Source organism: Cygnus atratus, chromosome 6 (assembly GCF_013377495.2).
Source record: "Cygnus atratus isolate AKBS03 ecotype Queensland, Australia chromosome 6, CAtr_DNAZoo_HiC_assembly, whole genome shotgun sequence".
NCBI lineage: Eukaryota > Metazoa > Chordata > Aves > Anseriformes > Anatidae > Cygnus > Cygnus atratus.
This window is the reverse complement of record NC_066367.1, coordinates 12,992,916-13,017,616: the sequence shown is the minus strand read 5'-3', so window position 1 is coordinate 13,017,616 and position 24,701 is coordinate 12,992,916. Positions and strand designations below refer to the sequence as shown.

General features: G+C 42.8%; 1 protein-coding gene across 10 annotated transcripts in view; it reads left to right on the top strand.

The window, feature by feature from the left end:
• Positions 1 to 1,443: 1,443 nt before the first annotated feature.
• The window catches only part of CREB1 (cAMP responsive element binding protein 1), a 44,235-nt gene continuing 20,977 nt past the window's right edge, over positions 1,444 to 24,701 (top strand). For 5 of the 10 annotated variants that reach the window (XR_007708472.1, XR_007708471.1, XR_007708474.1 and 2 more), the window contains exons 1-4: positions 1,525 to 1,906; positions 19,735 to 19,870; positions 20,884 to 21,005; positions 24,312 to 24,458. Coding sequence is in view for 5 of the 10 variants with exons in the window: in XM_035568247.2 (XP_035424140.1) it covers positions 20,892 to 21,005; positions 24,312 to 24,458 (261 nt within the window). In the remaining 5 variants the exon portion in view is untranslated. Of the gene's footprint in view, positions 1,907 to 19,734; positions 19,871 to 20,883; positions 21,006 to 23,281; positions 23,329 to 24,311; positions 24,459 to 24,701 lie in introns of those variants that run through there. The other 5 variants (XM_035568257.2, XM_035568277.2, XM_035568247.2 and 2 more) reach the window with 5 other exon arrangements.

Here is a 24,701-nt window from a genome sequence, read left to right as displayed (position 1 = left end):
GGCAGCAGGATCAGAGCCACGCAAGGAGCTGCCTGCCTGCGTAGCTCGGGGACCAGCTGTGATCTGGTCCCATCAGCAGCGCTCCCGCTGCTCTGGCTGAGCGTGCAGCCCACGTTGCTGGTGGGAGCCGCTCACTTGTCTGCTTAGTGCCTTTCAGTTGCCTTTCGAGGACTGGAGTTTATTCTCTTAAGGACTTACTGCCATGATCCTTCAGGCTTGCTGCTCCAGGGTGAGCAAGGCAGTTCTGGGAAATGGGCATGTGTAGACAACATGTGTGATGCTGGTCACTGGGGGAGCAAAGGAAGCTGATGCAACACGAACATGAACACAAAGAGGAAAGAATTAATGGGAAAACTGTTAAAGAAAAGCATGAATCAAACAGGAGACACTCAGATGACTACATTTGCTCTGCTCATTATTGATATTTCCTCACATGGGCTCTCACAACCTTGGAGTTCCTGCTTGCAGACAGGTCAGAGGGAAAAAGCACAACAGAAGCGGAAAATAAGATGTGGCCCAAGACATATTTTGTGCCATCAGTAAAACAACACGCCATCTGCCTAACTTGAACTGCCTTTTTTAAATATGTCAAATGTGGTTTATTTCAGTCCACTTTAGAATGACTGTAATCAACAAAAACAATCAGACAGTAAACCTGCAATTGCAGCATCTCTTTTAATTTTTGATGCATTTATATATCTGAATAAAATCTGTTCAGCCTTCCCGAGAAAACACGACCGGACCGGAGCCCAGTAACGCAGGCCGTGCAGCTGTGCTGCTTGGAGCACCGGTCGCGGTGACAGGGTGGTGTCGGGGAGCGACAGCCGCGGCCGCGCAGCGGTGTCTGGCGGGGACAGCGTGTGCCGGGCCAGCTGCTCAAAACAACGGAGCTCCAAACGTTGTTGCGCAGTGCCATCTTGAGGCTTTGCGGAACACGAAGCGCTTTCCGCGGAGCCGGCGGGGGTGGGGGCTTTAGGAGTTGTTGTTGAAGTTGTTTCACCCCGCGGGGGGATGAGGGACGCCCCCCCTGCTCCCGTAACCCCGAGCGGGCCGTGCTGGCGGTGCCCCAGGCAGCCCCTCCTGCTCCGGGGTGTCACGGACTCCTCGGGACCCTTCCCAGCACGGCCTCGCCCACCGGCTTCCGGAGAGCCCCCCGCGGACCTCTGCCCACCCGGCGCCCACAAAGCCCACGCGTGTCCCCCCCGAGGGGCCACAACGCCCCGTGCCGGCTCCCCTGGGCGCAAGCAGCCTCGGGGGCCCGGCGCCGCCCCACCGCTTCGTTCCCTCTTGGGGCCGGGCCGGGCCCCGCAGCCCCCAGCCCCGTGTGCGCCCCCGGCCCGCCGCCATTTTGTGCCGGGGGGCAGCCGGCGGGGCGGGCCGGGCCCCGGGGCCGGGCGGGGTGAGGTGCGGGGGCGTCCCCGCGCCCCCGCCGTGCTCCCGCTTGGGGCGGTGCGGCCGCCCCCCCGCCCGCCCGCGGGTTTCCGCGCCCCGCGGCGCCGCTGCGCGCCGGGCGCCCGGGGCGGAAGCGCCGTTCGCGCCTTCCCGCGGCCGCTCGGCTCTTTCCGCCTCCCCCTCCGGGGCGCTTCGTTCGTTTCCGCGGCCGCTCGGCTCTTTCCGCGGGGGCCGGCGGCGCGCTCGGCCGTTCCCGCCGCCCGCCGCGCGCTCGGCGGTTTCCGTGAGCGCTCGGCGGTTTCCGTGCGGGCCGCGGCGCGCTCGGCGCTTGCTCCCTGGCTGGCGCTCCTCAGTCGGCCGCTGCCTGCCTGTCGCCGGGCTGGGAGCGCCTGTGTGTGCGCGAGTGACGCGGCGGAGGTGTAGTTTGACGCGGTGTGTTACGTGGGGGAGAGAATAAAACTGCGGCGAGAGCCCGGGCGCGAACGAAAGCAGTGACGGAGCAGCCTGGTAACCGGTAAGAGGAGGACGGCGCCCAGCGAGCAGGGGCGGGGGGGAGGGAAGGAGCCGCAGCCCGGCGGGGCCCCGCGGCCGGCAGCACGGACGCGGGGGCCCGGCCCCGCAGCGCCCGCGGGAGGGGCGCCCGCGCTAAAGATGGAGCCGAGCCCCGCACCGGCCCCGCCGCGAACAAAGGATAATGGCGGATGGGAGACGGCCCCGCCGCCGGCCGACACGGCCGGGCGGAGGCCGCTCCGGCGGCAGCCAGCGGCGGCGCTCGGCTCGGCCCCGGCCCCGGCCCCGGCCCCGGCCCCGGCGGCGGGGCTCGGCTCGCCGCAGCTCTCCGCAGGCTCCGTCCCGGCGCCGCCCGGCCAGCAGGATGTGACCCCTGCGCGGATGTCAGCGCACGCCGCCCGTCCACGCCGCGCCGGCCGGACCCGGCCTCCGGGGGCCGCAGCTGCGGGGCCGGCTCCGCGCTCTGCCGCCGGCACACGGACCTTCCTTCCCCGGGCGGCACCCCCGCGCCCAGCCTGGGGGGCCGCAGCTCTTGGGCAGCAACGAGCGCGAATGACGTGGCAATCGCATCCCTTTTCAAAGGTGCTTTCAGCCGCAGGTGCTTACACCTCTCAAATACATACACGGATTTTTTGGTTTTTTAGGTCATGCGACTTTTTTTCCCCCAAAACATCCTTTTTTTTTTTTTTAACCTATTTTTTTAACTCTCTCTCTTAAATACTGAAATGCTTCTGGAGCAACACCTGTTACAAAAAAAAAAAAACCAACAACAACAACAAATTTTTTTCTGGGGTTAGAAACAAATTTCCTGCCTATTAAATAAAGGACCAGAGACATATTTAGGAGTACTGGAGAACCCTTTTCAAAGCTGTTGTAACCACCAAGCACTCCTTTTTGAAATACAGGAATTCCCCATTATCAGCAAATGTAGTTTTTCACATTAAAGTATAAGCCACCAAAATAAGGTTTTATTCAAGATGAATAGTGGTGATTCCTGCGTGTAGATAGGCCTGTCCATTCTGCGTGAATTGCTCTTTTCTGTCCCTCACTTTTTTTGAAATGAAGGCCAAAGGTACTCTACATCACTCTCCGTAATGCCAACACGCAAAGAGGGTTTCTAAAGTTGTAATTGATTAGTAGATGCCTGTGGACTTCACGGAGCAACGTAGCTGTTGATAGCGATTAAACAAAGCGTAGTGGCTGGTGTATTTCATTCATTCTCGGTTCGCTGAAATATGCACTTTTTAAATACAGAAACGTGTCATTAAATCCTTGCATGTCGTTTTTCTGTAGCTTTAGAGACACAACACCTTATTTATCCCCAAAACATTCTGTTTCATAATAGCATAGAGGACTGTATGATCCATATTTTCTAACACATACACCTGCATTTCCTCGTGAGCTTTCTATCCTCACGCATCAGAGGGAAAAGGGAGCAGGCAAGTGGTTGTGTGTTTGCTAAGCATCACTTCCAGGTGACCTAAAATCAAATATTTAAATGTAGAAAAGAAGAGTATAATAATTTTTAATTCCATTGATAGAGCATAAATATTAAAATGACTACTCCCAGCTTTATATCTGGATCTGCCACAAGTTGTCTGTATCTGATTTATATTATTCCCCTCCTCCCCCACCTTTGGTGATAAGGGTGCTTACTTTCCTGGGTGGAAAAAAAAATGGTTTGAAAGGGGAGAGTATTCTGTCGATCAAGAAAATTTAGAAACATCTAATTTAGACTGTCAAGTCATCAATCTGTCCGTGTCCTGGAAACTTGCACCCGTGTAGCTATTGCTGGACCTGATATCAAATATAAAATATTCTGTAGTAGTTCATCTTACTGTGTTCCTCTGCGGTAAGAAGTGAACAGCCTCTTGCCTATGTGCCGCTACAGCTCTGTAGGTGCAGATTTTGATAGTAGACAAGGTCCTCGTGAGGAATTTCTGTTGACACCCTTGTGAAACAAATGGGATATTCACACTTCACCTCTATTTTAGGATCTCTGTAAGCAAGTGGAGATCAGTTACTCATGCCACAGGTCTCAAGGCTTTTTTGCAGCGAGAAGGCCTTGCTAGCGTTCTGCATGTAATCTAAAGTTAGTTTCATGGAAAATGACAGTAACGCTCATCAACAGAAACAACCCCGCTGAATTCGGCTGGAGCTCTCTGCTGCTCTGCCTGTGTACAGCTGAAGTTTCGTGGCAATGCTGTGATTTTTCTCTAAATCAAAAATGGTGTTGCCTCATCTGCAGTCCATGTGGTCACACTTCATGGTGATTATAAGAACCTGACCGCTCTGTGGTTAGCAATTTTCTTTGCATTTCTGCCAGCATTAAGGCACTGACACCTGGTTTATTTTTCAAAACTTTTGAGTCGCTTGATAGTGCTGCAGTTACAAAGGTGAGTGAGAACAAGCACAACACCTTCCATTCTTGCATGTTTCTGAAACAGCCTTGTGCACTGTTGTGCAGGAGATAGACGAACATGTGTCTGGGTCTAGTTGCTCTTTTAGGTTTGCCAGGTAAAACAGCATTTGCAAACAGACGAGGATTTTCTCATTTTATGCTGCTGCTGTCTTTTTTTTCTGGCAGCGCTAGGTTTAGAGAATCTTGTGAGAAGTGGAGGGAATAAAAAACTGCAGGTGGTGGAAGAGTGTCCTAATGGGAGTGGGTAAAGGGTTTGAAGGAAGTGTGTTCCTGTATGTATGCATGTAAATTATTTATATTATTTGATTATTTATATATTTACTTATATTAGTATTTATATTATTTAATTATATATATGAACTTACATACATGCGATTTTAAAACAATATGGATTTTTTTTATGTAGTATCACAGTGAGCCAAATGCATAGTACGGGGATTTTTTTTTACCCCTTAAGATAATAAGCATACCTCTTTTCTCTTGAGAGTGTTTTCAGACCTGATCTTTATCATAAATCTGAGACCATTAGGAGAAAGATGTAAAAATAGTTCCGAAGATATAAGAGTCCTGCCAATTGCTCTTCTGGATTTCATTACGTGTCGGTTTGGTCTCTCAGACTAGACAACACCAGCTACTTTAGATAAAGCTGCAGAAAGCCTTACAATGAACTATTTTAAAGCTACCTTCTGGCAGGAAAATGAAACAAAGATGTCTCCCCTTGAGGTTTTCACACTTTTTGGAGGAGAGAGTTTAAGCGATGTGTAAAAATCTCTCTCTGATCCTCTAAGCGTTGTTCCAGTGACAGCTTGGTTGGTCAGTGGGGTTTATCTGTAAAACTTGTCTCTCCAGTTTGGAGGAACTGTAAGTCTGGGTTGTGTTTTCCTCTTCTGGCAGAAACTTTCTGAGATAGCTTTCTAAACTTAGCAGGTTCTTTTCTTGAGCAGAGACTCACCTGGGGAACAAGGAGCAGTACAGTAGGATGGCCTGAGAAATCCAGGGATGTCCGAAGTTTTCCTACTGCCTCACAGACCGAAACCATGGTTCCACGTACATTTTTTGGACAGTAATATTGGCTTAAGCACCTCCACATCTGGTGATTTGTTCAGTCTTCTCCGCTGCCCTGTCACAAACGTTTGGGTCGCTACATAGTAAAACTGGCTGAGGAAGTGAGCCTTGGGGGGCTGGATTAATTTTCCCCGGCCCGTTCCCTTCCCTGCTTGCTGCACAGTAGTGGTGCCAGCATGATCAGGGGAAGGGACGAGACTGCAATGAGCAGGAAGATAGGGGCAGCCTGAACAGCAGCGCTGCTAAACGAGAAAATGCAGCCTGCATAAGGCTTTTAAATTACTGCCGTGTTCATAACCAAATTGGATCACATGGATGCTGTTCTTTTTGCTGCAGCACTGGGTCCTTTAGCTAAGTTTCAGTTTTTGTGTGTGTTAGATGAGTACATCAATGAACATGAGCAGCAACTGTTCCTAAACTTTAGTACCATGTCCACATACTGTTTGTTGCACTACCTATTTGCTTGTGTGCGTTAACAACTGTTGTGCTCACTTCCTCAGTCCTGTTCTCACGTGCTTTGTTGTTCGTCTGTTCTGTCTTCTACCCTCCTGTCTCTGTCCTCTGCAGCGCATTGCTGCGATCTTAATCATTTCTCCAGCAACTCTACAACCTCCTGTCACATTTTGGCTCCAGTATTGCATGTGTTTTTCTGGTAGATGCTACCCTAAGTCTTCTCTCGTTCTCTACTGCTGTTCAAAGAGCAATCCAATTTTGTTTTCCCCTGCACCTTTCCTAGGGCTGAATGTGAAATCTCTTCCCATCCAGCTGATCTTCTATACCCTGTAGAATAATAGGTGAGAAACATCATTTTCTTGCCTTTCTCTGATGACTCTTCCTCTGGCTCTGTATAGCTGGCCCTGCCTCAAACTCTGCTGGTGCCTGTCCGCTCCTCCAAGTGCCTTGGAATATGCACAGGGTTTGTAAATTTAAGCCTTTGTAGACTGCAGAGAGCTTTCTCTTAATAGAAGCCTGGGGCATTACTATAAAAGTAGGACCCCTGCCCCTCTTCGTGAAACTCAACCAAATTTTTCTCTTTTGTGCTGATAGGAAAATTCTGGGCAATAGCAAGGGAGGGAAGATGTGAAAAAGGGCAGTGTGTGGTAACACCGCAGCATAGCAGCAGCAGCAGTCTGTTTCTCTCTTTTCCTCTGAGCTGATAGAACTGTATGTGGCTCTCGAGACAGACATCGTACTCCTTCCCTTTCTCCTGCTGCTGGTTGTGTGGTGTGCATCCGTCCCTTCTGTTGGCTGTAGTGCTGACTGTACAGCTTAACGAGCCGGTTCAAATCACTAACCCGGGGGAAAGCTGTACTCTTGGCAGGTTAGTTTTCTGTTGCATGAGCGAGCTGTATCAGTTGGTGATGGAGATCCTGCTAGCACCAGCTCTGGTACAAATTCGCAGTGAGAGCACAGAAAGAGGAAGGAGGCACACAACTTTCTCCCTTCAGCAGCAGAGAGCTGGGTCGCTGTGCCCATCTCAGGGAGCTGCAGCACATCCTTGTTTCTAGTGGCAGAAGGAGGAGTCGGCTCTGCCCATGGCGATCGGAGCCACGTCCGTTTGTCTTTGCAGCTAGGAAAGCTGTATCACAGTAAGTGTTTCAGTTGAAATTAAATAGAAACTGAGAGGAGAGTTTCTCTCTTTTGAAAGCCTTGTGAAGCTGTGTGGTTGAACTAGCTACTCCTCAGCAAAGGTAGGCGTTAGTCTTCTCAGAACATTGGATCAGCATTACACAGGATAGTTTTAACCAACCCTGATTTGAAAGACGAAGCTCCAGAAGGGGTTCAGGTCCGACACCTCAGTGTAAATCCTGCCATCCGTCCCAAGGCACCTGGGCAGTGAGCTGGCTTTAGTTTCACTGTCACTGCAGATAAATGCTTTGGCCTCTCCTCCTGATTTTAAAAGTAACAATTGCGGCTGAAACTACTAGCATGAAAGCTGTAGTAAAAGGTTAATGCGGATTATATAACTAGTGCATAATATTCTGAGCTGGGTGGAGGAGGAGGCATGTTACCTGCTGCAAACAACTGCTTTCTTGGAGATGGAGCTGTTTGAAAAGCGTGGCGCTCTGCCCAGTCCTCAGCGAGCTTGTGTAGACTACACAAGAACTAATCAGCCTAGTTTTAGCCTCCCACTCATAAGGAGAGTCATCAGCAAAACAGTAATACTCAAATTACAGAATATATGTTTTCTTCAGCATGTCTGTTCATTTCCTACAGTCTTAAGACACCTGTGTCCATGATCTGATCTCCTTTACTTCCATTGGTGGGTGAGGCTTCAGCAAGAGCAGGCTCTGCTTTCACCTTCTCTGTTGCTGCTCCCATGCCACTAGTACTGGTACAGCTGCTTGCGATGTGAGGTGAATTGGATCAGAGAACAGGTCCATGTTGAAGATATTTTGTGTTTTCTGGTCTGTTTGCAGTCCAAATTGGTTCCCCAGCCCCCTTTACTGCACAGCCTCACAGACAGCTCTAAGGGTGGAATTAAAAACAAATAAGGAGGAAAGCAGAGCTGGAGCTGGCAGTGGTACCATCAGAAATGCTTGTAAGACCATAGTTGCAGAAAGCAAAATAGAGATTTTCTTTTGTGTGCTAATGCACTTTTGTGTACGAATGTAAGGCACAGATTCTCTTTCTTTCACTGGCCCTTTTTGCTTCATCGACGGCTCCCCCCGTTGCTTATTCAGAGTCATTGTTCTGCATTTCAGAGTTACCAGCAAGTCACATCTCTGTTCCAGCAAGAGAGCTGCGTTGCCCACAGGTAATGCAGTTCTTAACTCTGCTTAAGTATCTGAGAACCAAGATAAGTTATTCTTGGTTATGGAGATGATACTGATGCAGAGCAGATCTGCCTGGCAGGCATGGGTAAGATCTTTCTCATTTTAAATTTTCCTGCGCTGTCCATGCAAATATAAAAATACATAGAAAATAAGCCAGAATCCACTGAGTTGATAACATTGCTACAATATTTGGTCATGGTTTAAGTTCAGTTGTTTTTTAGGGAGAGGGTATGTCATAGATGTAATTTTGGTACATTAAGCAAGATAAGGTGTCTTCTGTTCCTTCAAGACGAGTGCTAATTGACCAATTGACTAACAATGATTTCAGTATAACTAGGACAGCCAGAACAATTTTAGGATTTAACGTATTTTCAAGTCTGAGCAGTGGCTTAAGCCCCAAATCTTTCCGTTTTAATGTTGCAATAAATTTTGTGAATAGGAAGCATTCAGAAGCTGGACAAGGACAAGGTTTGTAAGGAAGCGCTGTTTTTCTTGTGCATACCTGGGCATGTTCTACTGTAACACTTCGATTAGAGAAAATTCAAAGTCTTTCACTGTAGAGCATTAAAGCAAAAATGAGTCTATACTGTCTGTTAAGAAAGAAACAAAGCTATTACAACAAAAAATATGTTGCTTCTGCAGATAAAGGTTATTTTGAATTTGTTTCAGACGTTTGACTTTATATCTGGTAATTATGAGCTTTGTATAAATAATTCAGTCTTATTTTCAGATGACCAGTTCTAATGATAATCTGTTAATAAAACAGTGAAGACATCGGTCTGAAACATACATTTTGTTGTGTTTTCTTTCTGAATTCATTAAAAGTGGTGGTGTTTTTTAAACAAGGCTTCCTGGTATTTCCAAGTTATAGAACTTTGTGTTCTTTTACTGTGGGTTGAACTCTAGAAGTGCCACATGATCCAAGCAACGATTAGAATTAACAATATATTTTTTAATAGTTTACGCTTATAAAACTTGAAGTGTAAATATCTGAGGTATGAATTTTTAACACATTAATCCTTTAGCTACTGACATTCACAAGTGGGTTACAAACATTTGGAATGGAGCCGTCCATTCTTGTCAACAGACAGAGTCTCAGCACAGACACAAATTACTATATAAAATTTTCTTGTCAAGTTTAATTATATGTTGATAATACCTAAACCTCCCTATTTGGCCCTCAATTTCTTAACTGATTGATAGTTCTCTGAGAAAGAAGAATGATAAGAAAAAAAGATACAGTCTGTCACCTTGGAATTTCCAACATCTGACCCTTTTCGATTTGCAGTGTTTTGCTGAGGTGACCTAGTATTTAAACCTCAGGCTTTTTATTTCATTTTTACATGAAAAACACAAGTGGATGATGAAATTCAGGTGTCTAATTTAATGTTTTAAGTGACCAAATAAAGAGCTGACAGTTGCCCCCCATCATTATAGGATGGGAAAGGAAACATTTACTTGATTCATGGGAAAGTCCCCTGAATTTGTGGGACTTTCCAGTAGATTAAGTTTCTTAATATAAAGTTAAATTTATGTTATGTTAGAATGTCATCTTTAATCACTGTAATCTCTAAGAAGCTTCAGTCCAGTCTTAAAGTACACTATTCTGGTAAGTGTATATTAATATTTTTGTACGATAAAGTTAACCCAGACACTGAAAATGAGCTGTGAAGCTCACTGAAAATGAGCTGAGGAAGTGAAAGATTTCAGGTAATAATAAACATGTGTTTCTATGGATATCTGTCTTTGTCACATTCCTACATATGCTTCCTTAAATCATACCTGGTATGTAATTTAAATTATTACATTTAAGGAAACACCTGTAGTGAGACGATTCCTTTCTCTACTACAGCTGCAAGATTACTTCTGTGTTGCACTCTTGGCCTTTGGGCTTGGAGCACTCTGGTCAGCCAGACTGGTGTGACTCTGTGTAATGATCTATTTTTATTTTATTTTTTTTTATTTTTAGTGTGTCATTCCTGATCTGCTCCGAGCACCAAAAGAGAGATGGATGATCTTTATGTAATTTCAAAGTAGCCATAGGTGTCCACTTAAGTATTTGTTAGTGGACCCAGTGATCCAGAATATGTGAATGTCTTCTGCATATTTTAGAGCAAAGCCCATGCAGGAAGTACTATTATTAAATACCCTTGTGCTGACCCCATGACATCATTGTCCGAATTCACATTTTCTAAGAGAGTACTCTGTTGAGCAGCCAGTCGTTGCTGCAGTAATTGTTTGCTGAGAACAAGTTTAGTAGTTTCCCTACTGCAGAGACAGCTGTGCACTGAACACAGATGTGCGTAGTGTCTCCCTGCAGAGTTCCACACTGGATTGGGATTGCCACGGTTCCTTCAGTTGATGCCTCTGAACTGGGATGTTTAAAGGTTGCTTGGCACATGGACAAAGATCCTTGCAACACATCAAAATGTTTTCAAATATGTCCTGCAGCAAAGTGTGCCTTGCTCTGCCAGAATGACTGGTGGGGCAGTTAAAGGCCGTAAGACACAGAAGTGCATATGGAGGAAAACAGATATGATCCATTTGAATGACTGTGCCAGGTCAAGAGGAAATTTCAAGCCCTTCCAGATCTACACCGTGGAAAAAAAGGAACACGTGCACCTTCTTAGATGGGTCTTAACCTTGCTAGCTTTGCATCATTTTCTGCTGCAAATACTACTTGCATCACTGGTATGGACGCAGTTTCTCTGTCTAACACCACCTCCCATTTTTTCCCTCTCACTGGGGAGGAAGGAGGTTTCTGTCTGCCTGCAGAATTAGCTTTCCTTTCTGTCATTCTGGACTGTTGTAGCTCCTCTCCTGGAGCACCACATGCCAGTGTTTGTTATGAAAGGAGGTGACCAAAACATTCTGCCTCCTGCTGACCAGCATGGCAGGATAAATTACTGGACATCTCTGTGTTGCTGAGTGTCACCAGAGCATGGTTTCTGAGTTACTCAGTGCCAGCCAGGTACAACCTACTTCCTCAAGGCAGGAGTCATGCAGCTGCTTTCGTGTGGTGCTGAGCCCAAGCTAGTAATGCCTGCTAAGCGGTATGGTGTACCAGCTCAGGCACAGGGCCTCATTAGCAGAACAGAGATGTTTACTTACTGTTGTACTCACGTTACTTGGGTTCAGGCTGCATTAATACACCACATGACTTTGAGATTGTTGTTGGTTCATTTCCAGCAATTTTTCGCCATGGACCCAGCAGATGCAGTCCCCAGCCTCTGTGAGGTACCTCCTGTTTGCAGAAGTGAGCATGTTTAGTAAACTGAAGCATCTAGTAGCATCACAGAGGCTACCTTGGGAGTCACAAAAAAACAAAAGCAAAAAAAAAAACAGTCATGTTAACACAGGTGTCTTCCTTTTTTATTAAAAACTGCCATCAAGCTAGTGAGTGGTTACAGTTTAGCACTAAAAAGTGCAAAAAAGTGTCTGATGTCGTTGCTACAGTCAGTCATGTTGATAGGTCAAGTTCGGATCTCAGGGACTATTTACTCCTCAGTTTTCCACCCACAGTTCAGAAAGAAATTAAACATGGTCACGAGCAGTTGTGCTTATTATTAGTTCTCTAGGCCCATACCAATTGCTACGAGCTTGCTTCCCGAGTTCATGATATATTAAGTGGGACCTTTGGCTCCCAAGGGCTGTCACAAAAATCATTTGATGCTTGTGTCTTGTGTTGTATTAAAGATGGCTGCATACAAATCATACTGTTCAGATGTATCATTGTGATAATTTTTGATTTAGCAACAGCTACACATTGCAAAATAAGACACATTACTTACAGTAGACATATGGAGAAAAGAGCCCTATACTTTGATATTTTTACATGTTTTGATTTTTGTGAGAGGAAAACTTCTTTCTACAGCTAGTAGGAATTACAAGAAACCAGTATAGGTTGAAAAGTAGGTGCTTATTATATTCCAGAAGTGATCTCAGAGAAAAGATGGTAAGCTGTAGTAAAGTGCCATCAGTTTGTATGTAAATGCACTTTATAGATAACATTAACAAGAAACATATCAGAACTACAAGATTTGCTGAATTCTTAGAAACATGCAAGTTCTCCTGAAGTCTTTGTGAATAGATTGTGTATGCTGCCTAGGTCATCCTTAAAAATCTCTGTTTTCTCACATATTTGCTAAAGGTATTCATAAATATTTATCATATTTCTGTCTTATGATAAAGATCACAGGCATAAAGCATATGAATTACTCTTTTCATACCCTATGTGCATTCAGTATGTGGACAGAACATTTATAAATAGAATATATTTAAGGATTCTGTCTTCAATAGTGATAATAATAGCTGGCAAATGACTTTATAACCTGTCTTGAATTTGTTTTGACGTTTTGTTTAAGTCTGACAGTTTTGGGGGAGAATTTCTGAATGTGAAGGGGTAAGACAGTGGCAAGGCATTTGTTTTCTTTTCATTGTTAATGTCTTAGGCTTGCTCTCATCTCCTGCCCTCCACTTCTAGAGGGCTCCTTGGCAAAAGTGGTGTATTCACACAAGATCCATCCCAACTATTAGGTGAGGTTTGTAGCTTAAATAGAAACTATATTATCAGTTACATTAAAATATGTTGGCTTTTTTTTTTAAGATGGGCAGGAGGATTCACCCTTACCTTTAGCACCCAATTCCTATTCTTGAAGGGAAAGGTTATAATTCAGTTAGGTCCCTTGGTGATGCTATAATGAGCAGGAAAAGGTGGTACAGATTAATTATGAATGTGTACAGGTGCTTGCTGGATGCTCTTGTATTTGTTCACAGAATTCATGATACAATAAAGCAGTTAATTACTGTCAGAGTCTCTGATCCTTTTAGCAAGCTTGAAGGCAGAAACACTGGATACTAATACAATGCCAAGAGTGTAGAGTCAGACGAGGAAAATTCAGCACTGAAGAATGCTAAAGCATCATTCATTCACACACTGCACATGTGCATATCGGTTCACCTCTGCCTGGTAAATGTCAGCTTTATTGTGTTACGCTAACAGAAAACACAAAAATTGATGGCTGATTTGAGTGCTCTACTTTGTACATATGAATTCAGATTTTAGATCTCCCGCCTTTGTTTTAAACCCTGAGACAGCTTTTTCACTAGTAAGAGGGAGATTGAGCATGCAAACCAAATAATTTGTTCTGATACTGCCATCATTTAGGTACCTAAATCCGTTAAGTATGAGAAGTTTACACTGACTTTGAAAGTGCAGCTACAAGTGCATTAGAAGTTCTGCTAGAAAAGTTACGAGACAAGAATGTTTGTTATGCGTAATAACCAAGTTCCCTGGTTGCATTTTTCAGTGATCTGTATGAAAATACTACATTGTTCAGCTCACTTGCTTTGGCTGCTACAGTTTATATTCAGTAAGCAGAGTTGTTCAGAGACATTTCTCAATATCATATTTATGTAGACAGAAGTGGGACTGTGGGTATTACTTTCAGCTGATGGTCTGATTCCACTTTGTGTGACAACTCTTTAAAGTGAGGTTCAGTTTTTCTTCTAAGTTCAAGATCAAATATTTATCTTCAGTGATAAGAAGAACCTTTCCAGCTTTTTATTCTTCAGTTTGCAAGGCAGAATGCTGTACTTGAATGCAAATATCTGGGGAATCTTCTCCATTTTTGGCATTTTCAACAGAGGTGGTTATTGAGGCCATTCTTGTACTCACACTTCCAGTTGGTTTGCATGGCCCTTACGCTGCCCTTTCCAGAAGCCGGCATAATCGTCGATTGGCTGTGTAGTGAACAGGTTCAGAGGGGTGGTAAAAGGTACTTTTAAGAACAATAAGCAAACTAAGTTGTGTTCACAGCATAGTGCACAGTCTTCTGTCACCTAAAGGACAGAGCAAGGCATGAGCAAATACTTGAGAACAGTGGCAGTTTAGAATGACTGTGAAGCTCTGGTAAAAATTGCAATTCCTGTGCCAACTCATTGTAGTCATTAGTGACAGAGATAATTATGGGCCTGTCTTGTCCTGTTGAACATTTATTGCTAGTTATTTGAAGTCCCATGTGTTAGCTGTAAATAAAATTATTTTTCTCTGAACATTTTCAGTCTGGCAGAGATTGAATGGAATTCATAGAGCAGCTGCTCAGCCGTAGCTGAAAGGGCTGCCACGCTGCGAGGTAATAGTAGAAATGTTTACAGATTTGAAGTGAATGTCCTCAGTAATTACACTGAAAAGGTGAAAACAAATAATAGCACACAAGAGCCATGTTTGATGACCTTTTTAGTGCTTTCATGGTGGATCTTTGGCTTTATAGGGCCACATGTAGTAAATACTGAGTGAGTTGAATTCCTGGAACTGTAGACTGTGGAGCTGTTATTTGCTTTCTGAACAATGGTGCTGGTATGTCTGCTATGAATAAATTGAAATACAGTCTGTAATGAGCACTGCTTGAGGAACAGACTTGACGTGCTCGCTTTGGAGAAGCTTTCCAAAACTCAGAACAGCCAGTGAAGTCAAGATTGGTGTATACACAATGTTCGTGTAGCTGCCTGACACTGATGTTAAATTGCCATAAAACAAAAGCTGTTACCATATTTATTTTCTTTTCTGAACATCCTTGAATCCATCTCATGCCAAAGGTAATAAAATGAAAGATATGCAGAAGGGGGCAAAACTCACATTCAGAACAAGAAGCTATAGGTGATATATGTGAAAGGAAAGTGCTTTGTGGAACAGTTTATTCCATTTAATACATGTAGACCTCTATTTGTAGCTACTGCATTTTAAAGATATTTTTGAGGAGAGGTGTTATTCCAATTTTTGCTTACAAATGTATTTTAAAGAACCTCAGCCTCACTCTGTTTCACAACTTCCTTGCAAGTTACCTGACCCAAGCCATGTTCCCTTTTGTTGGAGAATTTCTTGGTAGCCTCACGTCTGTAGAGTAGGCCTTTCTCACTCCTCCTTCTAAGAGGCTTCCTGGTGAGCCTTTAACAAGTTTTTATCTGATATGCAGTAGCTGAATGGGACTGTTGAGGGCTGTTGAATATGCTTAGATCTTCCCTTCTTCCTCTTGGGGCTCCTCAGACTTCAGAATCAAAGGAAAAACAGACTGATCTACTGGTTGTCCATTTGGGAACAGTGACTTCTCTAATGCAGGAGTTAGCCAAATGGATCTTTTTCAACACAAGCACTTCCTAGGCCCTAAGCGCATTATGGTGAAACAGAAAGCACAGGCCTAGAGGAATCAACAGAAAATCGTCAGAACGGACCACTGAGCAGCTGTTGCTGTTAGGCTGTACATGGGGTACTTCCACTGGAGGAGGCGCCCTCCCTTCCTTCAGCCCCTACACTGCCCCGGCCCTGCACTGCCACGAGCATCTCAGCGTCTGGGTGTTGAACTGGGCCAGGAAGAGTGTGGCCATAGCAGTGGCCTTTGCAGGTGATGTCTGGGTGAATGTGTGACTAGATGTGGCCCATGTCGGGCTCAACAGGCTTGGGTTTGTTGGGCCTCTGCTCCGTGCTGGTGTTGGAGGCTGTCATGGAGGCTTCAAAATCTGGGTGGGTACTTTAATAAAGTAAAACCAGAACCCATCACCTAGTTGTGGAGGAGAAAGAGACCTTTCAAAGTTGCACAGAGTGTGACATGGTAAGTTACAGGTAATGGCTGTGCCTGTTGATGAGCAGGCTGTGGCACTAAGTCTCAGGTGTAGACTGATCCATATTGCCTCAGAGCTTTGGGGCACTCCAGACCCTCCTTGCATATGAAAGGTTGTATCTGCTGTAGCAGCCACAGCAAGGTATTTTGCTTCTTGGACGTAGTGGTGGTGGTTGGGAAGGGGTCTCCAACTTTTTTCCCCACTCTGGTCTTACACGATAACAAGCTGTCTTTGCAGAACAGGAAAGCTCTGTGGTGCGTGTGAGTGAGTAAAAAGAGGCCTGTGGTAAAAAGAGGAAGGGGGACACCTGGGAGTGGACCATCACATTTGGGTGAGATGCTGGAGTTTCTAGGGATATTATTTCAGATAGGAGATATATAAGGAGTCAGAAAACAAAATATAACAGGGAGACCAAATAGCTATCCATAGGTGAGTACTGTGGAATGAAGAAGCTATAAAAGCTGTGAGAAGACAGTTATATCTTCTTGGCTCTAAGGGAGATGGTAAGGGAGGTGGCTGTACTCATTCTGTGAGTACACAGCATTGGTACTCACTTTAATTAACAGAGAATATGCGAGTTACTGTTAGCTGCAGAGCACCTTATTCAGCATCCAGTCTCTAAGATACTGAAGATAAGAAAGTACCGCAAGACTGTACTGGAAACTGCAAGAATTACATGTGACATAATCTGCCTCCCTCATGAAAACCCTTATTTTTATTTTTGATATTTTTTTAAGGATTAGAAATTGATTTAAAGCCCAGCTCATGAGATGTTATCTTCCTTTCAGCTCTGCACATTTTTTTGTATGGAAGAACCATAAAACATCCTGAGTTGGAAGGGACCTCTTTAATTCTGGATATTCTTGTTGTCCTTCTGCATGTCTAACCCTTGTTTGAATTCTGATAAAATGCTTATCAGCAGCAGCAGCCTTTTTGTGCAGTACATGAAGTACCAATTTTCATCTTTTTAAAGTATTTTAATATTTTTATTTTTATACTTTAAAATTTGCCACCTTTCAGCTTCACTATTTTACATTCAGACAACGAACATTTCAACAGGTTTTCATTCCCCAAATGTTTGCTTACTCTGAACACCCAAATTCCACAAAATCCATTTTTTAGATGGACCTGCACTGTAATCCAGCTGATGTATAGGGTCCATCTATAAAAATAGAACTTGTAAGGGCTACCCTGTATCTTATTACTGTTCTAACATTTTAAAATTTTTCTAGCATTCTAAATTTTCAGCTTTTCTTGTCATAGGTGCATGTTAAGCAGAAATCTGAGGTGAACTAGCTGCAGTAGTGTCCAGACCCCTTTCCCAGGCTTATGCTATGAATGAGACAGGTTTATTTGGATTATTCTGCAGTGTATGTAGTTAAGAATTTCCCGTGCATTCTGCAACTGTTTCTGTTTGACATCATCCATCTTATGCTGTCATGTTGTAACTTTGCCTAGTACAGTTAGCTTCTGCTAAACTTCTTTCTCCTGGTCCTGACTTGTTTAAAACAAATTGCTGTGTCAGCTGCATGTTTTGCTTTTCACCTCTGAAATTTCAGCTCATTATTAAGTATGGCAAAAAATACTAGTTCTTTTGAACTAATAAAGAAATTTATCTATTAAATTAAAGTGTTGAGTTAAACTATATCTCAGCAAGTAATCTCATCAGCTTTTTGAACCCATGTTCCGAGTTCATACTTGGAGTGTTTTGGGCAAGCAGATTCCTGTCTTTTTCAACTCTGCTTGTTACAGCTAACTTTTTTTTTTTTTCTTTTTCATCATTTAGTTTCTTTAGGAATGCTTAGGTCAAAATGCAGTACACCAATTACTAATTTTTTCTCAAAGTGGGAATGTGAGGTTTTTTTTGACAAGTTGGGAAGCAGCCTGGAAACGGAGCAGTTGTGAACTGCAGCTGTGAATTGCAAGAACTAATAGGAATTACTAACCTTAATTTTAGCCATGATAGTCTTACACACAACCACATAATTAATAAACTGATACCTGCATCATGTAAAGACTTGGTAATTTCTTTTAGATGGACAAATTTAAAAAATATTTTTTAAAGAACACTTCTAAAACGAGTCATGCTTTATACAACAATCTGTACTTTTTAATAAGCTTTTATGTTCTAAGTGCCTTGTCTTGTGTATCTTGGCAATCTTGTAATACTGTGCTGTTAAAGCAAACATGAGACAATGTAGTAGTCAGTGTATCTGGAATATGTTGCTGTAATGCTCACAAATATAATTCCTTCTTTTTCTCACAGGTTATTATAAAAGGCACTAATTAAGACATTAAAATACAAATGCTGTGAGGTGGAAGTGCATAGTAAATTGAACCAATTTCAGGATTACTTAGAACCTGCAAATAACCCAAGACTCGGAGCTTGTCTAAAAAACCCTGCAAGTCACCCTAAAAACTTGCTTAAACTGCACGTGTCAAGATGCAAATCTTGCAGGCAGCTTCCTGCATTGCTTGGTGCTTACTGCACATTAGGAGAAGGTTCCTTTTAGGTGTTTGCAAGTTGGGTTAAGAATTTGATTTCCAAAATGTTGGTGTTGTAGAGGAGGGAGCACCTTAAACAGTTAATACTTACACTGATAAATGCAAAAGATGATGCAAGTATAGAAACCAAGCTTGTAAAACCAGAGGTCCTTTGCTTAATAATGTGTGAGAAGATTGTAAATTCTTCCTTTGGTCTGTTTAGGTAGACCTTTGGCTGGTGTGACCATGATACATACACAGGAACTGGGAGAAGTTTGTTGCTGTGTTTACCTTGGCAAACTGGCTGATACACACACAAAAAACTGATCAAACTGGACACCTCCTTAAAAATGATAAAAATCAAAGGGAAACCTGCAGTACTCTGTTTTGTAGTTTGCACTTTTGAAAACATATGATACTCAAAAAAGTTGGGTGTATGACATGGAGAACTAAAACTATTAAAACTCGTGTTAGAGAAAACCACTTAAACTGGTGTCACTAATAACATAATTAAGAACTGTTTGGTAATGTGTGTTATTAATAGTAATAGTGCAGGGGTTTTCATTTGTGCTTTCTGGCAGATGAAGTGCAGCATGGCAGAGACTTGGTATTATAGAAGAGAATGGGTTTATAATATTTGCAGGGGCACAGGCTAATCTTGACATTCTTATAAAAAGTAATATATAGATTACTTAAAATTAAGTGAGTTTACAATGAATTTATTTCGTTGCCAGTTTGCAAGTATATAGTTATAAGTAGAGTATTATTCATCTGTGGGCATTTGTCAGACTAATGTCTGTTTTTTGTGGAACATAAAATCATGACAAGGGAGAGGCAGAACAAAATTCCAGATGCTTGGGAGAATTCAATTTTCTTTTTCCAAAAATTTGTAATTTTTCTTTTTTTGTTGTTTGTTTGTTTTTAAGGAAAATCAGCTTTAATTATTTGCTTCTTTTCACTTCCTAACAGTTTATAAACTGATGTTGTAACTAAATATTTGGTATTTACACATTTCAGTGCTTTCACACACACACAAAAGCTTGTTTGAACAGTCACGTTCAGTAGTAAATATACAGATTTGGGTTTATATACATTGATTTGCCTTCTTTTTATGTTAGATGCAGTTACTACTTTGAAATGCTGTTTTATCTTGATTAGCAGTCATTTACCACAAGATGGAAATTTCTTATTATACTGGGATTTGAAGTGTGACCCTACTGCTTTAGGCAACACATCTCCAAGGAGTATTTATTCTCTTTGCTATAACATTGAAGCATAGTTTGCATTGAAATGTACGTTTCCCTGACTTTGTGTTTAAAATGCAATATCTCAAATGTGGTCATGGTACCACCATCTATATTGACTCTTCTCAGTCTTTTTCTCAGAGGGCCAGTAAAGTTCAGGAGGGAGAGGGGGATTTCTCCTTCTTCCCACCTTCCTACTGATCTGAGCATCCTCTGCCTCCAGGCCCTTCCGAAAGCAGAAATGCTCTACTGGTGGTTTTGCTCCAGCTCTGGAGAGGTGTGGTGCTGCTGGGTAGAGAGAAGCCTGAGTAACTGGGCAGCACAGAGCGGTACACAGCATTGGTATTGTGGCTGTGGAGGTAATGGCCATTCCTCTTATTTGGTATTTGGAGTTCTGTATATTTACTATTGTATTGCCGTATCCCTGTTGGGAAGATTTCCTTGTATTTTGAAGTTCTTTGTTAGATATTAAATACTTTCATATCAGTATTTAAAGAAGAACTGAAAACTAATTCTCACAGATCAGTACAGAATTTAGCATTCATTGCACTCTGCCTACATGCTGGTGTTTGGAAGTTATGCAACCTCTTTTTATAGAGTTGTGTTTTCTGGTGATCTAGACTTACTCAGTTATTGCTTAAAAATAAAAGTTTGTCATGAAATGTGTAAGATACAAAACTGAGGTCATAACAATACCGTGTACCTCTTAGTATAAAAATAATTATTTGCAATAAGGTTCATGTAGAAATGCCTTCTATCTTTACGTATATGATTTTAAAACTGCAGAGTAGAGAAGACTAAGTCCCTGTGGCATAGATAGGCCTATACACAGTCTGGTTGTGGAAAGAATTTGTATGGAGATGTTGCGTATTTAGCTCAGATGGAAGACTGAAAGCTAAGTACCCAACACAGAAACAATTGCTGTTGGTTATCTGCAGAAGGCAGTCTCGGGGGAGAGGGAGGGCTGAACAGGGAGTGCTTTTAATACTTAATTATGGCATATTTTTACCTTGGCACTGGGGCTTCCTGACAAACTGTGGGTCACTGTTCCAAATTATGGAGGTACTAGATCATCATAGTACAATTGCTCAAGCAATTTTTTTAACATGAGCAAAACACATTTTTTTCTGATCTCATTTTTGGAGGAGGCTGGACCAGTTTTTCAAAAACATTACACACAGAAAAATAAACCTGAGGCAGACACATGGCATGCAAAACTTTGCCTGAATGCTAATAGTTTGGCAACATTTTAATACGCAAATGAAACAAATATGTAGTAGTGGGAATTCAGCTGCAGTGATTGCTACCAGATCCACCAAGCGTAATGGAATTGCATACCAACACAGACTTACGACAAATATTGTGATTGTAGGTAACTAAATGACCATGGAATCTGGAGCAGAGAACCAGCAGAGTGGAGATGCAGCCGTTACAGAGGCAGAAACCCAACAGATGACAGTACAGGCACAACCACAGATTGCAACGTTAGCCCAGGTATAAAATGATATGGTATAATAGTTTTACCTATTGGGTAATTTTTTAAGAGGGATAATGTCTGCTTATGGGCCTGAGAGAAGGTCCTATTGATACGATTCTGAAAGAGGTGCGATGTATAGTTCCTTTAATGTTTGTCTTCAGAATTTTATAGCAGTAGAGATTTTTAACTTCACATCACACAAGGCTGTTAGTTCTGAAGAACTGTGTGTATATAAACTGTGCAATTTTAACAGAATAATTAATTAAAAGTTTTCTAGCATTCTTTACCACAACCGTACCACTGAAAGTTTTTTTTTTTAAAACATATAGTTTATTGTCTTTTTTATATTGACTGGATTATTCTGCTGTTGTTTTTTCTGTTAGAATCTTGTCTATAGCAATCAGGTTAATTCTGAAGGAAATAAACTCAAAATCTAAGATGAATACCATAAACATTATGAACAAATGGAACAACCTGGCATCTGACAGCTCATGTTATCCTATTGAATTTCACAGAATTATTTGCTGCTCAGAGAGATAGTAGATCTTTTATTATCCCAAATTTATTTTGGAGAGACAAGAAATTATGCAATCCCAGCTACATCTCTAATTTTGGAACCTGGGGTCATTCTTGGATACACTGATGGCTGGCAGAAGCAACTCCATTGTGTAAACGAGTACAGAGTCTGTTCAGCTCTATCACATAACCATTTCATTTTAAAACTAAAATTTTGCAGTCTGTAAAGAACTGACAGGTTTTTTAGTTCACACAGTTTGGGGAATTTAATGTATTTTAAGTGGCACAAGTGTTGAATCGCTTAAATTTTATAAATGATTAATGTCTTTAAGAACTCTTTATACCTTTTAGTAAAGTAGAGATAGTACACTTCCATTCAAGTGTTAGTCCAGAGATCAGAGCTGTTGAAATGAGCAGGGTGATTTTTGTTCAGTGACCTGTAGTGTGAGTTTTCAGGCCACCAGCTGCCCTGCACCAGCTTGCCTCTTTGGGCAGTTTTCTCACTGTCTAACTTAGGCAGAGGATGTAGGTGGTGTGAATAACACTTAAGAGTCAACTAAGTGGAAGTCGTTTACTTCTCTTGCAAAACCAGTAAACTGCTTCTCACTTTGTATGCATTAACATATGGTCTAGAGAAGCAAGCATGTTTTAAATTTGTGTGTTGACATACTACCCTCCAGGTAGCTAAATTTACAGGTATGTAATGGATTGAATGCACTTTACTCAGGCAAAATTACCCTGGCACTTGAATGAGAATTTTTTCTGAGTAAGAAGAAGCTATACAGCTATGGTTAAAACCCATGCAAACTGTAAGCAAATATGTAATATTTTCCCTAATTTCCCCTATTGTCATTTACTGTATTATTTGCACCTTGGCTATTTCCCAGACTTCATATTCCTTTTGGAGGTGACTGAACAGTCTAAACATAATTCCTTGTCTTGTTCTGATCGGCAGTGTTACGTTAGTGTGATATTTTTAATATGTGATGCGGCAGTGTTTGGCATTAGGGAGTGCCCTCAGAGGCTTAGTCAAATCTGAATAATTAATTATGTCAATTTAATTCTTTCATTATCTCTTGTAAGATCACCCACTTTGTAAGCTTAGTTTAAGCGTTGCATTTTTAGCGAGTTCAGGGTAGTTTTCAGAGTCAAAAGGAAACTGTTCCAGTTCCACAAGGTATGAGTCAGAGACATCTGCGGAAGTTGCATTCTGCTGTTGGCTTCATTCAACCGCAGAGTAGCCTCCAGTTGATCAGCTTTGCTGTCATTGCCAAGGACTGTTCAGTCAGGCACGCAGTATTAAAAAAGGTCGCTTGGTGAAGGAGTACGATTTGCCAGAGGAGAGTTCATGCTAATCTCAGTCCCAATTTCTTTCAGATGTGAGTTAAGTACCGCCACGTAACACCCCAGCCATTTTCAGGAAAAAGGAAGGGAAAGGCAAACACAGATTGTGGTTTAGGAAGGGACAGCTGTGGAGGAGAGAGGTCTACATGTAATTCCCCTTAATTTTGTTGTTGAGCAAGATTTCTTTGTAAATGATGAATGTTTATGGAAATTCAGCGGTCAGCTGTTGCAGCGTTTTGAGAACCACGTGTCCATGAGGACAGCAGAGGATTTACTTCTGCAGTCCATATACACCACTCTCTGGGATTAGGTGGGACAGAAGTCCAACCCCTTCTCTCATTGGAGCTAAATGGATTGAATTTCTTGAAAATGCCATTACACGTAGGAAGACTTATTTCGTTCGGTGCCCACAAGCAGGCTGCCTAGTGAATGACCCCTCAGCTGGCTGCTGCCTGTGAGTCCTTTCTGAGGGCTACGATGGTGAGTCAGGAGCCAAGGAGCCCCAGGCACGGCCATGTGCATCGTGTCACCAGCTTGGGGCTGAGCACCAGCATTTGCCCAGCTGCAGAGCAACCCCAGTGCATGGCCCGTCAGTCGACCATCGTGGTTCTTGTCACCTGCCACAGCAAAGAAGCAGGACTTCCCCGCATGGCTTGAACAGCTCTTTGGGTACCGCTGTCCCTGGGACCGGAGCTCCTATGACAGGGACACCCACAGCAGCGGTTAGCTGCTGGCATAGCCACTGTGCCTGGGGGTCTTTGCTTTACATGAGAAGTTGCGTTTAGAGACTGAGGTTTTAAGACTTGGGCCATTTTTCCTCATAGAAATAAAATAACTCTAAGACTAGAAGTTGTGTTGACTCATTACGCTGGATCAAAATAATTGCCTACAAACGGTTTGTTCTTCAGACTCATGTTTTTTCTGTCTGAACACATGGTCAGTTTTCTTTATTTGATTGGACTTTGCCAGCTGCTCCGCGTGGTTTAGTCTCCAGTAAGTCTGAAAGATACGACTCCCTAAAAATTCTAACTTCTTACATCTGGCAAATAACTTTGCATTTTCTTGAGTGAAAACAAAAATAGCTCCACTCCCATATGTTTCTGCCTTTGACTCAACAGTGTCTGTAGGAGTACACCCAATTCCTAGCAGTGTGTAACTGAAGTAAGTGAAGGTTAATAATATGTTTTTATTAGGTTACCTCAGAATAGAGGCAGTTGTGTTTTTCTCATTCTTGTCAGTGTTTTTACAAGTGATGTTTTAAGCCTACAGAAATTCTGCATTAATTTGTAAAGTAGGTCAGATGTTGGGCATAGGCAATTCAGAGGTTTTTGTGTTACACTGAAACATTTGGGTCATCTAGCTGGTGTCTAGAAGAGACGTACTTCTTTCACCAGAAAGTGTTCCTGATCATGAAAAAATATTTTGCAATAACTTAATTTATGCTCACTGTCTCTTCTTTGCAGGTATCTATGCCAGCAGCTCACGCAACGTCTTCTGCACCCACGGTGACCTTAGTTCAGCTGCCCAATGGGCAGACGGTTCAAGTGCATGGAGTAATTCAGGCTGCCCAGCCATCAGTTATTCAGTCTCCACAGGTCCAGACAGTTCAGGTACTTTCTGAAGAACTTCCTAATACATTAATTGTGCCTTCTGAATAGTTCTGCCAGTTCACTGGTTTCTTGGTAGGCTTGTGTCCTGGATTGTGTTTTCACTTCTGTAAACTTAAAGGCAAAATCTGTACATTATTTGCTACACTGTGACTATTTTCTGTTCTGTTATAACCACTTTTCACTTTCATACATCACTGAGTATCATTTCCCTCTAGAACTCTGTTGGTGAGTTTAACAGCTTAA